The 16,266-nt window shown below is 42.5% G+C and overlaps 1 protein-coding gene across 6 annotated transcripts in view; it reads right to left on the bottom strand.

Moving 5' to 3' along the window:
* The window catches only part of Schip1 (schwannomin interacting protein 1), a 769,225-nt gene that overhangs the window by 17,243 nt on the left and 735,716 nt on the right, over window positions 1-16,266 (bottom strand). For all 6 annotated transcript variants that reach the window (XM_051157281.1, XM_051157282.1, XM_051157283.1 and 3 more), the window contains one exon: window positions 12,033-12,151. In XM_051157281.1, coding sequence (XP_051013238.1) covers window positions 12,033-12,151 — 119 coding nt within the window. The remainder of the gene's footprint in view (window positions 1-12,032; window positions 12,152-16,266) is intronic.

The following is a 16,266-nucleotide window of genomic DNA, read 5'->3' as shown; positions in this document are numbered from 1 at the left end:
TAGGTTTGTTTGCCTTTTGGTTTTGGTGACGGAATGGAACACAGAGCCTCACATAGCCAGCACGATCTTCCCCCTCACTTCTCCGTGAATACTTTAATTCAAGTTATTTTAAACATTTCAACATGGAAACACAGCTTTCACCTCTTTTATGGTCATACTGAGAAACATTTAGAGGTTGCTAAGGTTGCTACTTAGGTTGGTTCCACAGTAATCTTTGCCTTAAAAATAGCCCTTTCAAGATTAACTTCTGGGGGTGGGGGGTGGGGGGTGAGGAGGTGGCTCAGTGGTCAAGAGCATTTGTTGCTCCAGCAGAAGACTCTGTAGCCAGCACCCACCTAGCAAGAGTGACCCTGTGGGGACAAGAAAGGCACTGGTGCTACATGTGGTGCAAGAGAGCTCAACTCTGATATGACAAGTTCCAAGAGATCTTCACCAATGTAGTCTTGTTCTTCTTTTCTTTTTTATGTGCAAGAAACACATAAGATAAAGTGTCTGTCCATGACAAGATGGCTGCACTCATGAGTTAACAGCACTGTTGTTGCTTTTACACACAACCTTGTATATGATCAAGTCAGTCAGCATCCTAGCATGAAGGTGTTCAAGGCCCTACACTTGACTGAGAAGCTAACTGGTGTGGAAGCTTCTGCGGGAGGGAAGATGGGTTTTTGCTTTGGGTGTGGCCCCTGGAGGGTTGGCCATACTTCAGTGGGTGCCCCTCCCCACCCCCCCCTCCACCCCACCCCGGTCCTATGAGCATATGGGCAACACATGTTGGATTCTATGGATTATTAAACAAAACTCAAAGTTGAGAGGAGTGAGAGGTGGAGGGGAGTTCTGAGAGGAGTTAGGGGAAGAAGAGGGGGATGAATGATCAAAACAATTTGTGTGAAATTCTTAAAGAACGAACGAGACAGCATATAAAACAGTATATGTCTAAAGATGTCTAAAATGCAACTCTCAACAGATGACATCTCGATTCTAAGTGTTCAGAGGGCATCTAATTGGCAGTAGCTTTTTTTCTTTTTAAACATTCATGTGCTATAATTAGCGCTAGGCAGAAGCAAATAAACAATATAACAGAAATAACGATAGCAAACACCAAGACAGTGCAGACCAGGCCCTCTTCTGGGTACTTCACTTGCTGTCTTCATAGGAACCGTACAAAGAAGGCACCATTATCACCCCCATTTTACAGACTGGGAGGCTGAGGCACAAGTGACGTCATCAGCAAGCGCTACTAAGTGTCAGTCAGGATTCCAAGTCAGGTCCTCGGCTCTTAAGAGCCTGCTCCTGCCTGCCACACTCTATTTCCTTCCTGTGACTGATCCAGAGAGCGCTCTGGCACACAGTGCTGCTGTAACAGTGAGTGGGTACGACGGATCCTTTGTCCTCTGAGTGGGTGTGGGAGGAGAATCTGGGAAGGGTTGATGAGAGACACCAGAGCCTGAAAGAATGGGGCACTGTGATGGAAAGGCACGAGTCTGTTCTTCTAATGGTGTTTCTACTGAAACCATCTATTTATCTTTCTATGTGACAGTGGATCTATTCTACATCTGAAAAGACATGACAATTATGCCACCAGATCCCTCTCCCCACATTAATCTATTTAAACAGTTACCTGTAAGGGTTTGTGTTTTTAGTAAAAAAAAACATTTCCCATGGGTTTCATGCATGTGCTAATCTGCAAGAGAACAATCTGAAAGGCACAGGAAGTTTTTTATAAGATTGGATTAAAAGATGGAGTTGGGTGGGGATAGCTCAGCTGAGCTATTCAGTTGAACACTTGACAAATAAACATGAGGTTCTGAGCTCAGTGACCAGCATTGAAAGAGCAGAAAGGATGCTGGTAGACCCCCGGACAACCAGCTCACTGCTGTCAGCGGGCATATCTTCTGGTGGTAGTGTTTGCTCACCCAAGGCCCAACACGTGTGTGTGACCACTGTCTAAAGGGGGTGCAAATTGCTCTGGTAGCATCACAAGAACATGTCAGAGATGATGCAAATGGAAGCTAAATCCTAGAAGCTCTTTTAATTAAACAGTCAGCTGTTCACTAAAGCCACTTTTTAATATAACATGTAGCCCTGCGTGCACACCCCACCTTTTTTTTTTCAATAGCTCAGGCAATTGAATTCTCATTGTTGATAATTCATAAAACAGGGTACAGCTGGTTATTCCTTTAGCAAGATGTCAAATTCAGCCTGCTTAAAATTAATTGCACCTAATTAAACTGGGGTCACTGGCATTATTTGTAAAGCAAGACTATTTATTAGACAAAGAAAATTCCACAAATACCAATTTGCTTTTCTTTCAGATTTGTGAAAGAGAAGAATTAGTTACATAATTAAATTTGTTTTGCTATTTTAATCTTATTACTTCTCAAAAGATCCAATTTAAGATTCTGCCTCACTTTTGAAATTGGGTAATATTTTAGAATCCTAGGGGCCTCCTTGAAAGAAGGCAGTCGAAACATATAGGCTTTCTGCAGCGTACCAGGTGACTATGCAAAAAGTAGATGTATAGCCATGATACTACCAATGTGAAGAGCTTTTAAGAACAAATCAATGGCAGATGTATGAGGCTAATGTGAAGTTTTAAAGATACACCACGGATTATAAGTGGTGCACTTCTTATTTCAAGGAAGACGCTGCAGAGTGACTTGCATTGCACGGAGAGAGGTCAGCCTCTTTCTTCTCTCATGATGGGCTGATACAGGCACTCCATTCACTCCCAGGAAATTATTCAAGAATTATTACTGTCTGAGTCAAGACACTGGTTCGTTTTCCTGGCAAATGTACTGGCTCATTTCGCACGCAGGCACGTACGCACGCACGCACGCACGTGCGTGCTCAGTTCCCATATTCAAAGCCCTGTGAATCTCATTTCTTTAAAGCCTCCTAGGTTCACTGTTATGGGTCTAGCTAAGCTGGCCTTGCTTCTCGTCCTCCCACCCAAACACAGAGGAGGTAGCAGGTGCTTGTTTTTGGCCTTGCTTCAGCCATTCACCAATAAACATAGAAGGCCAAGAAAGAAATGAATTTTGATTCGGTATGTTGGATGGTTAAGATAAGTAAACAGTAATCATTATTCAAACCAGCTGCTCAAAAACACGCTGGGGAGCTTGTTTTTATCAAACAGCCTGGAGGGAAGGATACAGCTCATCTAGGCTTCAGTGCAGGCATGGTGAAGACGCCTTTATACTTAAAGAAAATCCATCTCGGCTTAAGGCAAGAAGAGGATGAAAATCGGGCTGATGTGGAGGCTCCTGTGAAGGAAGGAGACGGAAGGGGAAGTTTTCTTCTCGATGTCAGGTTGGGTTGTAATGTCCAAAAAGTAGAGGTCTCTTAGAAGCCTATTGGTAATGACTATTCTGTCTTGTGTCCTCGCAGCAGCTAGGCCTGTCCCTATCTCCTCAGTGCTAATATGGAAATGGAACACTAACGCGTCGTTACTGTGGCCAAGGAAACATTTTTCAGGGAAGCACTGTCCTAGTAGTAAAAGGAAAGCTGGGCATGATGGCATGCCTGTATGCCCAGCACCCAGGAGACGGTGGCAGGGGTGGGGTGGGGTGGGGTGGTGGGGGTAGGGGAGGCGGGAAGGGACTGCAAGGCGAGTGCCAGCCTTTCCTGTGGAGCACAATCTCCCTGCTCCACGCCAAGAATATTACTAACCTTAGTATTTCCTGGAAATCTCATTTCAAAAAAAAAAAAAAAAAAGGTAATCCATTTTTCTTATTTCCTATTAAGCAGTTAAGACCTTTTTTTTTCAGTATGATAAAGAACGAAGAAGATCACATGGTCTCGGTTTAAGAGGATGATTATGTCTGGATTAGCAAATCTTGAAGGGAAACGTGACGCTCGCGGATGCCACCCTCCAGCACCAGTCAGGTCTAGTGAGCTGCGTTACGCAGCAATATTCAAGGCTCTTTGGCTATAGCATTAGGCATAAAATGTCTTTATGGGATTATTGTAAGCCTAGCTTACATTTAACATCTTGCCATTTTTTAAAAACTGCTTTAAGAGAGATATCCCCACCTAGAAAAACCCAGCAGTGCTGAAACCTAGTGGACCACTTCAAACTTGAACTTGAAGGCTCTCTGGCACACCAGGACGCTAGATATGACTAATTTTTTCTTTTTTGCAAAGGATGTTAATTCACATCCTTTAAAAAACACAAGCAGAAGCCAGATTAGGTTTCCAAAGGTTCCATTCACCTCAGTAGGCCCTGCCTTAAAAACCAAGCTCACCACTTCAGTATCCAGTATTTGGCAGGTTGTCTTTGGACAGGGTCTCCATTGGTGACCCCAGCTTCCCTGGTACTTGGTCTATCGGTCTCAAACTCACTCTTAGCCTTCTGCTTCAGGCTTCTCTGTGCTGGGCCTCTGTTACCACGCATGGCTCTGGCAATGAATCTTAAATCCTGCGCTCCACTTCATATTGAGGACTGAGCTCTTCGGGGGGAGGGGAGGGAGGGAGTATATTCATAACAGGTCTCTCCAGTTCTGGTTGTTTAACTAACCCAACACATATTCTGGAGCACTGTGCTGCTGAGCTGACATCCTCAAACAGTTCTGTAAGAGGCAAAGTATCTGCAGCCCAAGGAAACGCTTTTGGAATGCCTGGTAGTGACCTGGGCGGGAGTCGATCACGATGGGAGAGAGATGCAGAAAGTGATGGGAGGGAGTAACCAGCATCCATTTTAAACATGTACAAAGACAAATCACATCCCAATAGCCTTAATGGCCACCGGTTATATAAGGGGGATTATATAATAGCGACTGATCTCGCCTGGAGTGTCTTCCTCCTCCCACCTACCCTATGGCTGACGACGATGATGGTGGTCAGTCATGGCAGACTTTCTCCTTACAAGATGTTTCTTAGAAACATTTAAGACCCTTATTAAATATCATCTTGAGGGAAACTAGGAAAGTCACCGTGTTCTCACAGATGAAGAGCTCATCTCAGAACGGAAAGATGAGGCCCTCTGAAAGAACAGGCTATAAATAACCTCTCCAGGGCAAGCCAAGAAGCGCGTTGTCCTGTTATGTGCTACTGAGAAGCACATTCATGCTTGCCTAGCTGTCTCTGGGGAAAGAGGACTGGGTGTTTTTCCAACTGGGCTCTGCTGAAGTCTTAAGTGGCTCTGGGAATTCTAGGGAGGGGATGTGGAGAAGCACTAAAGGGTAGGGAAGGCAGAGGAGGAAGGAATGGAAGAAGAATTTCCTGGGTACCCCAGTTCCTGACCTTCAGTACTCCTCTGTTGGAGAAGGACAATTTTGTTTTACATGTAGGGTTTCTTCATGGAGTTTTGCTTGAGAAGATATTTCTTCTGAAATCTCAGCACTTGAGAGGCAGAGACAGGCTGATTTTTGTGAGTTTGAGGCCAGCCTGGTCTACATATTGAGTTCCAGGCCAGTCAGAGCTATATAGTGAGGCCCTGGCTCAAAAATAGAAACAGAAAACCAAACCAAACCATGACCAACATTGAAAGCCTCCATGAGACTTAACCATAACATAGTGAATACCGTTACCTACTTGCTCTTATGAAATCCTACTAAACTAACATCTGTCAAAAGAAAGAAAGATACAAAGGAAAGGGAAACAACAGCATAAGAGGGCAACCAACACTCTGGAGGATAAAACGAAATGTACAGAGATAGTTAAGTGCCTCAGTTCTTCAGCTGCCTGCAAGAGCAGCTGGTACGGGAGGTGCATGAACTCACACTGCAGAATCCTGGAAATGTTCCGAGGAGCAAGGTAGAGCCAGGCACAGACTCAGGACTTGAAAGGGCCATCTAGGCCAGCTCGCTGGCTGCCTGTCTAATCTCTGGCCTGGAAGAATCGGGAAGTTTATTCTCAAATCAGAAGTGCTCTGGACTGCAGCACCTAGACACAGGCTAAACTTCCAAGCTTTCCCTTCCCAGGGTCATCAGACACCCCCAGTCAGGCTTACAACCCCTCATAACGTGGTTCGAAGGTTCTTTTTGACTGTATGTAAGTCACAGCCTATGAGAGAAGACCACTGGGTACTTTCAGTTGGTGGCATTATGGTGAAGGAGCGCCCTAGTTTGGTCTGAAGATCCCCATTCATTTGTTTAACAATACTCAAGAGACTTGACATCACTTCCTGTGGTTGCCTTGGTAACGAATGCAAGAAAGACTTGCTTATCAGTAACTTATATTTGTGTGCTGGCAAAAGACAAAGAACAGCTCTGAACACATTATATAATGTAGGGCTAAAGAGAAAACTAAGTCAAGGTAAGTGGATAAGAAGGATAAAAGAGTAAGGGATAGGGACATGGGTGTTTATTTTTAATAAAGTGGCCAGGGAAGGTCTCTCTGAGGAGATGATGTATGTCACAAAACCTCAACTCACAATGTAAGACAGTAAAATAGCCTTTATTATCCCATACTTAATTATTATCACATGGAAAGCAAAAACAAAACAAAACTTAAAAGTAATTTGGGCAATAGAAAGCTCAAAAAAATATCTGAAATGATCAAACCAAAACTTAAATGTTTAAGTGCAATTAAATGTACCAACAATTCTGAAAGTGTAAAGAAGTATAAAGAAAATGGAGAAATACCTAGAAAATACATCTCATTAGAACTGACTTAAGAAAGAAGTAAAAAGTAGGTACAACGAGATACCTCTTAAGAAATGGAAACCATTTTGAAATAGACACATAAATGCCTGACCAAGGCAGATGACATCACAGAAGCAGATCATTATAATAATATTATACATAATATATAGACATTTGGGGGGATAATATGAAATATAAGCCCCTGCTCATTTTGAAGCCAGCATAACTCTAAAACCAGGCAAAATATTATAAGAATATGAAAGACTCATGTCAGTTATGAACATATCAAGATTAAAGTGACAAGTTATTTCAGCAATGAAGAAAAATCATGTGGCAGAATGAAAGGTTCACTTATGATCAAAGTTCTAATTAGTATAAGGGAACACTACTAATTCTATAAAGAGAATAATTAGGTAAGACATGTAATTAACATCACTCTAAACAGGGAACTGATCTGTTCAATATAAGGGACAAGCTAAGGCTTCTCACCACTGTGATTTTATTCACTGTATTCATATACCTACCCAGTACAAAGAAAACAGAGACAGAAACCAGAGGCATGGGATTGCAAAGAAGTAAATCAAGCCACTGTAATTTCCAGAAGATATAATTGTTTAAAAATCCCCAAAGACTCTTTGGTACTCCACAGATAACTATGAGAAATTACAGAGGCGATAGAAGCAATAGTGAAGTGGGAACAAGGCCCCCTGGTGACGGAGCACAGTGGTAGAGCACTGCCGAGGATGCACAAGGACTTCCCTTGATCCCGGACCAGGAAGGGGCTAAAGGGAGGTTAGATAGCGTGAGAGGTTAGATGTTGCGTTTCTCTTCTGCAGCATCTAAGAAGACTTTACTAAGGAGAATTAAAGGTGTAAGACCAGAAGTATGTATAAATAAGTACATCAAAACATTTGCAGCATCTCTAAGTGGGAAGACACACATCCCTAGTTTCAAAAAGACTTAATGCATTGGAAAGACAGATTATGTTCATAGATAAGAGGATTTTTCTACTATAAAAATGTAACTCTTCCTAAACTGATCGATACATAGACTCAATGAGAATATGTTAAAAAAATTATCAAAGTATTTTGCTGAACTTTATTAGATGATTTAAAATTTATTTATTTATTATATATGAGTGCTTTATCTGCAGAAGAGGGCGTCAGATCACACTATAGATGGTTGTGAGCCACCATGTAGTTGCTGGGACTTGAACTCAGGACCTCTAGAAGAGCAGGTGGTGCTCTTAACCACTGAGCCATCTCTCTAGCCCCTGATTAGATGATTTAAATTTATAAGGAGGGAAAAAAAACCCAAGATGTATTCTCTCGTTTTTTATTAAAACTGCTAATTTTCTTTTCTTTTCCTTTCTTTCTTTTACTTTTTATTTTTTGATTCAAGAAGATTAAGGAGACTTGACTATTCAAACATTGTGATGTATTTTGAAGCTATAATAATAAAATTAATTTTTTTGGAGCAAAAGTAGAAACAATGAAATAAACAAGTGAAATAATATTTCCATGATTGTCAAGCATGAGAGATGGCCTATGAGATCTGTGAGTGGGGAGTGGGTGGGTTAATCATCCAGCATGATAAAATGGCTGCTATTAGGGGGAAGGAGAAAGCAGTCTTCTCTCCAGACCATATAAGAAACCAACTGACTGATTACAGATTTCTAATAAACCAACACTTTGAACTCTTGGGAAGACTAGCAAATATCTACTGCACCATAGGATAGAGAAAGTTTTTCCTTGGTTTTTGAGACGGGATTCTATGTAGCACAGGTTGGCCTTAAACTTGCTATCTCATTACAGTGGCCTTTCAGATCTTTTGTTGTTGTTGTTGTTGTTTGTTTTTCGAGACAGGGTTTCTTTGTATGGCCTTGGCTATCCTGGACTCGCTTTGTAGACCAGGCTGGCCTTGAACTCACAGCGATACACCTGCCTCTGCCTCCCGAGTGCTGGGCCTTTCAGATCTTGATCCTTCCGCCAACAGCTCCTGAGGGCTAAGATGACAGGCAAGTGCTACCATGCCCAATTAAGAAACATTTCTTACACAAAATTACAGGCAATACTGGACAGAAAAAAAATTGAATTACCTGTATTAAAATCAAGACTTATGGTCACAAAGCACATAAGAAAGTGAAAAACAAGTTACAAGCTGGGAAAAGATATTTGCACTTTGTGCTTAGGATTCATAATGTGAAATAAAATCATGATTAAATAACCTTGGTAAGGAAAAGCACAAATAATAATAATAATAATAATAATAATATAACAACAACAACAGGAGGAAGAAGAGAAAGGAGAAGAAAGGAAGGAAAGAAACCAGAAATTTGAAATAAGACATAGACATTTTACAGAAGAAGAAATGTAACTGTTAAATACAACATTATGCTGCCTTATTCCTATTCAATTAACAAATAGTTTTTAAAAGGCAATACTATGTGCTGAAAGGTCTCAGTGAGAGTGCTAGTAGGAGAGTATCTGGTGGCTACCGTGGCAGTAAATGATTGACATTATCTTGTACACACATTAATATTCATGTATTTTTCCCATAAGTCCACCCTCATGTGCTCACTATGAGAAATTCCCCACCTATGCAGAAGACATGGACAAGAGGGTTTGGGCAGCAATATGACAACAGCGAATATCCCAAGACATCCCAAAGCCCATCGTTACAAACGTAGCTATATAAACTACTAGTGCACGCATGGGCAGAGAGTACAAAGAGTCAGTTCCTAATTCATGTTAAACAGTAACATGCTTCGAGTAACTGAAACATGCTACATGGGTGCACTGGCTGGTTCTGTGTCAACTTGACACAAGCTATAGCCATGAAAGAGGAGGAAGCCTCAATTGAGAAAATGCCTCCATGAGATCCAGCTGGAAGGCATTTTCTCAATTAGTGACCAATAAGGGAGGGCTCAGCCCATTGTGGGTGGGGCCATCCCTGGATTGGTGGTCCTGGGCTCTATAGGAACCTGGGCTCTATAGGTTGGGAAGCCACGGGGAGCAAGGCAGTAAGCAGCACTCCTCCATGGCCTCTGCACCAGCTCTAGGTCCCTGCCCTGTTTGAGTTCCTGTCCTGACTCCCTTTGGTAATGACGACAATGTGGACATGTAAACTGAATAAACACTCTCCTCTCCAATTTGTTTTTTGGTCATAGAAGCATTTTCTTTAGAGATATGTAGGTAAAATACCTGAGGCAGCAGCCAAAGAGCTACAATATATGGATTCTAGAGAGCAGAATAAGATGTGGGAGTGTGCATGCATATACATTACAGCACACAGTTCTGTACATTATAAGACAGCAGGATATGCGGATCAAGAAATGGTTACTGCCACCTTCGTGGATACATTTAATTAATACACAAACACGCATTTGATTAATATGTAAATATATCATATCGAAATACATGGCCCATCACACATATATTAAATACATCGGATAAGAATACATAGGTTATGAGTTTACAAACAAGGCCTCACCATTTGTATCAGATGGAAGTGACACCGAAGAGCAGACAGATGAGGCTCCTTAGGGACATAGCAGAGAGCACTAGGGAAATCTGTAAGGCCATACACAGTGGTCCAATCTCCTCACTTCCCGCTTTTAAAACTAAGGACAAGTAAAACTGAACGGACTGCTATTCTCATAATGCAAAGTAGATTTAAAAAAAAAACTGCAGGTCTCTAGGGCAGAATGCTTCCTGCCATAGCAGGACGTGAGAGGTCAGTGGTAAGACTAACTTTCTAGCTCCTCAGGGGAATACCGTGGGAGGAGGCTGGCACCCAGCTAAGGAAGCGATGCCTTAACAGTCCATGGGCAAGCTGATACTTGTCTTGTGGTGCACCCACTCACCTGTACTCTTTGAAATTATGCACTGGTGTGAGCATGTGCCCGCTCTCCCATCTCCACTGATTTACATGGCTCTCTAGGGACCAGACGAGGCTTATTAAAATCAGATAGGGCAGGATTGGGTGGGGATCAGGTTGCCTCATTCAGGACCTCACATGAGGCAGAGATATGGTAGCAATCTGATTGACTGAATGCATGTCGCTAGCATGCTGTCAGTGTATGCAGTATTGATGTAGGGTATGTTTGCTTTAGAGTCAAAAGACAGAGAAATAGACACAGTGGGGGATGGAGCAGGGGAACAAGAGGTGTTGATGGGGTGTCTCCTACTGCCTTCTCCATGAAAACAGTGTTCCACATGCTTTCAATCACTTGGAATGGCACAGAAATGTGGGACTTCAAGCTCGGCCGTGACACACTGAGTCAGAACCGTCACCATAATTCTCCAGGTGACACACAGACGTGTTGAAGGTTGAGAAGCCTTCTAAAAACTGGAACTTTCACATCTTTTATTTGGAGTGGAAAGCTATGCAAATTACCAACAATATCTTGAAATGAGTAATGATAAGGAGGTAACAATCTCCTAAAACAGTGGTCCTCAGCCCTCCTAATGCTGAGACCCTTTCACCCTTTCATATAGTTCCACATGCTGTGGTGACTCTCAAACATAAATTTATTATTTTTTAAAGCCATGTTTTCTCTCTCTCTCTCTCTCTCTCTCTCTCTCTCTCTCTCTCTCTCTCTCTCTCCCTCTCTCTCTATCTCTATCTATCTTTTTAAAAGAGATTTATTTATTTATTTATTTATTTATTTATTTATTTATTTATTTATTTAATGTGAGTCCTCTATCTACAATATTCACCTGCAGGCCAAAAAAGGGCAACAGATCCCATTATAGACGGTTGTAAGCCACCGCGTGGTTGCTGGGAATTGAACCCAGGACCTCTGGAAGTGCTCTTAACCTCTGAGCCATCTCTCCAGCCACATAAAATTATTTTTGTTGCTACTTCATAACTCATTTTGCTATTGTTATGAATTGTAATGTACAATATATGATATGCAGGATATCTCTGATAGGTGACCTCTGTGAAAGGGTCATTTGACCCCAAAAGGGGTTGTGACCTTCAGGCTGATAACTACTATCCTAAAGTAAAGACCAGAGAGGCTACGTGGCAGTTTAAAAACAATAATGAACCTTGATTGATCAAAGTGAGAACCATATTTCTCATGTACTGGTAGTCATTGCAATTAAGCATATTAAGAGGTGTTTCTGGGTGCTTTGGGGTTGCTTAATGGAAAATCTGGTGGTCTGCCATGTATAAGGCATCGCTTGCTTAGGCTTGTGGCCCGATCAGGATGTGAGATCAGAGTTCTGTTCAAAGACAAGTGAAATATAAAAATGTGACCTCATGTAGTTGGGCATTGGGGCCATAGCAACAATCACCATTGAAAATAGCTCAACACCCAAGTGGGGAGGGGTCTGCCTAAAACCCAGAACTACCCAGCACAAGGACATAAGCCTGTTGGTTATTAGCCATACAGGCATCACATGGTCCATACCAGAAAAACCAACCCAAACGAGCACTCACCTTGAGGAAAGGCTTGGCTTCCCGCTTTTGCTGCAGCTGGTATAGATTCCTGGGCCATCATCAAAGAAGCTTCCAAGCGCCAACTTCTGTCTGATAGACTCTCTCTCATTTTTCTGTGCCTGAAATTTTCAAGGAAGAAAAGAAAGTGCCAATCAGTGGGCAGGCACAACATGAGTGTAGGGAGTCCACCTTGCTAAGTAAGTTTCCTGGCACGTAACATTAGACAGAAAATCAACAGGCTGAAGTCCAGAGATGTTTCATTTATTAAAAGCTGAAATGAAATCAATCTCTTCTGGCTCGAATTGCAGGTGTTTTTTTGTTTGTTTGTTTTTGGTGCCTTTTTTGATCTCCAGTTTAGGTGGTTGGCATGGTGCCAGCCCATCTTCAGTGGGCGGGAGGGAGCTAGTCTGTAACAATCACCATTCATACCTAGTCAGGGCCGGCTAGCAACTTCTAAATTCAACCATTCTAATCCCACATAAGGTTTCCCCCCAGATCTTTCCTTCTCTCTCCCTTGCTTGTCGCTTCAGCCCACACCTTCCATAGCACTCAGCTATGCATGCTGGATTCTGTGCGCTGGCTGATGTCATAGCTTGGTTCGGCACAGAGCCTATGAGACCAACACCACATCTGCCTGCACTGGGCTTACAGTCTTCCTGGGTTTGACTGTCTCTGTCTAGGAGTTTGCCTCCTATTACTGGACTATGTATGAACATGAATATATAATGCCTGTGATAGTTGGAGAATTGTAATTGGCCTCGCCGGTCTCATACTTCAATTCGAAGCATGCCTAGTAAAAAGACTTGAACTACGATCCTGTGATCATTTGGGTATGTTTACAACACTCAGCTTCCTATTAAACACCCCATAAAAACTCACCATGCTGAACTTCTAAGCCCTTTAAACAATAAGGGAGGAGACTGGAAATTATTTCCTTAGTTAAAAATAAAACTACTACTACAAAGACAACCAGAAGACCGGGGTTGGGAAAGTTTTGGGGTTTCTTTTTGGGGGGGGGATGATAAGGTTACAAGTGGGACCATCTTGTGTGCTGAATAGGTTCTTGAGGACTGCTCCCATCCCTGCAAGGTCAGAAGACTTAGTGGTGCTGGTGTTCTCCCTATGGAAAGTTCTAGAGCCACACTTGTGCACTCTTGCATCAGAAAGATGAGCTGTGCATCCAGTTGGAAGGGTGGGCTGACAAATGCCTTCCTTCATTCCCACATGAAAGGGAGGATAGTAAGGACTGCTCTGTCTCCTAGCACACTCGGGTCACATGGGGCTGTCTGCATTTCAATCTAACAATTGGTTAATTAAAATTTAAATTTGGTTCCTCAGTCAATCTGGCCTCATTTCAGGAGCTCCAAAGCTATGGGGGGGGGGGGCAGGATGAATGCGGATATCATATTGGACAGTACAGTAAAATGTGACGGCATAGTATTTTACAGCGGTTTCCATGTTCTGGCTTCAGCAAGCTATGTTAGAATGAACTAGGGTTCTTAAAGTACACAACCTGGGGTGCTAGACCCAGACACTTAATTCCAGAAGATTTGAAAACTTGTAATTCAAAGAAGCTCGCCTCTAGTCTCCTCTGCTCCTGCACTTTTAAATTCTTGAATACCATAAGCATTCTTCTAATGTACACTTTAGCAATGATATCTACTTATACAGCCAGTCCCAGTCCCCTTCCTCCCCATTTTTGTACATACCAAGGAGATAATGTGTGTATACACATGCATATAATACAGCCACAAAATGAAAGACTGCTTTTATACATACAAACATGCAAACAAACATACATACATACATATATAATTTTAAACAGGGAAAATGTGGATTTTATTCTGTTTGTTGCCCTGCTCCAATACTGAGCGCTAAAAAAAGTCACTATGAGGTTGTTGAGGAAAGCAGCGGGAATGCCTTTCATTTGGTTGGCCACTCACAACTGTAGGGCTGGTACCTCCATTCAAGGTCTACCACCCTCTCAAATGTAGGCCAGCCTTGTGAGGCACAACCCCATACCATCTGTATTTAGCACAAATTCAGTTCAAGTTAGTGAGCCTATGTCTCAGCCACAAGTCCTCAATAGTCAGGAAACTGCCAAGTAGAACTGAGTCTCTAAATAAAAACCAGGAGATAATGTGCGTGTTCATGACTAATGGTCTGCAAGTTGCTGGTCCAACATTGGGCTGGACCCAGAAGAGGCTCTGATGAAGGGAGGGTAACACCTATATCCCTGCTGTGCTGTGTGAGCACACCACACAGCACACTGGTTCTTTCTGGAAGACAGAATGCTACAGATATTGGGGGAGCACTAAAAAACCATTTTCCTCCTCTGTTTCCCTTTCTGGATCCCACTGAACAAATTAAGGAAAATAAAGAGAAAATAAACATTAATGACGATCCTGTTATTTAGAGGGATCATTGCTAACAGTTGATATAGTTCCTCCTAGTTTTTTTTTTTTTTTCTTCCAATGTGCACATACTGAAAATTTCCCATATAAGCACTTCACACTCTTTAAAAACACACTTTCAAGTGATAGCTTATTATCCCACCCTATGGAGTTTCCCTCTACAGTTAGCCATTTGGGGTTGAGTCAAATTAAAAATAGCATCTTTACACAAATCTCTGCCCACATGTCTGATGACTTCCCAGGGATGATTTCCTGGAAGTGGGATTGCCAGACCAGCTGAGTGTGAACGTTTGTCGAAGCTCTTGACAAATCTTGTCACACTGCTCCACAGAAAAGCTGCTCCAGCTCACGTGCCCACCAGCAATGCAAAGCCGGCGTCTGCGGCATTCCAGCTAACGTGGGGCACTTGCTGTTGTTTTTTAGTTTGACAGGCCATTGTGGTTCTCTTTGTTTCAATTTTTTCCCCATTGATCCGTGAGAATAAATAGGTGTTTTACTGTGTCTTCTTTCCTCTGAATGACTTATTCTTAGGTTTATCTTTCTACAGAGATCTGAGAGTTTAAATTTTGCTACATTGGGGGAATCTGTCCTTTTGACTTTTAGTTGTGCTTGTGGTTAGGTTGATGGCTTGCTTCCTTTGTCACACAGCTGGTGGCTTTTGTGCATGCTGGCTCCTCTCAGTTCAGTCTGGAAAAGGATCTCTGATGGCCTAACTGGGAGTTCTTTGCAGATGGCTGGTGGTCACACAGCCAGCGATAAATGGTAACGTCTTGATAGATCTTCCGGTAACTTCTGTTTTGAAGATGAGAAACGGCAGATAACAGGAGTTTACTCTCTTGTTAGGGAGAAAAACTAGGGTTTGAGTATATGCCTTCTGGTTCGATATCTTTTTTTCTCTTCTACACTCAGAAGTGTGCAGGCTAATAATACCAATGGGCACTATGGCGAAGACACACAGTGAGACTAGAGGTGCGAATCAATTTCTTTGACATGGAATGATGCCTTCTCAGAAAGCTGAAAACTCTGGGTTGCAGATTGCATATTAACACAGAGCAATCGTAAACAGAGATCTCTGCAAACACCGCAATGCAGAGCTTATATTGTAAACACAGATACTTACAAACATCTTCCCAGCCCCTCTCCTCATCATCACAGCCCAGTTTCCTTTTTGGAACATCTGATCTCAAGTGTTTCGAGTACAACTGCACTTACTAGCAAAGCAGGGATCTTCTGCTCTCTGAGGAATTCTATCCACAGGGCAATTGCATCTCACAGCTCCCAAAGCTGAAGACGCTCTAGGTTGAAGCTTTTGGAGAAAGGGAGAGACTAACACAAACTGACACTGGTCTGGAGGTACTATGGCCGGCAGGGCCTTGGGAAACACCCTCATAAAACCAAATATAAGTGTCTAAAATTGACACTGCTAGCAAAAAGCCAAAGAGCAACTGAGAGTGGCTCAGGACCGCAAGATAAAAAAGCTGTTCAAAACCAAGATGGAAGTGAAATTGTGCTTAGACATTGACCCTTAATCAGCCTAAGGCAGTTTGTCCTTAGCTATGACTTCAATCCTTGCTGCCACATAGTGTGTCTGGACAGATATAACATACAATGGCCATCAGGAGTGTAGTGCAAGCCACAGGAGTCTCACAGGACATGTAGACTACACACACAGCACTCCTTTCCCAGGGCAAAATCGCTCTACTGAAATCCCCCAGCTGTGGTAAGAAAAGTATTTCCTAGAGGAAATAGCAGGATATTCTGCTTGGGTAAACAGTGTCTATTTGAAGTCTACCTGTCGCCAGGTCCTTTCTACACTGTTT

This window comes from Acomys russatus, chromosome 15 (genome assembly GCF_903995435.1).
Source record: "Acomys russatus chromosome 15, mAcoRus1.1, whole genome shotgun sequence".
Taxonomy (NCBI): Eukaryota; Metazoa; Chordata; class Mammalia; order Rodentia; family Muridae; genus Acomys; species Acomys russatus.
The sequence above is the reverse complement of the archived record's forward strand: the minus strand, read 5'-3'. Positions and strand labels throughout refer to the sequence as shown.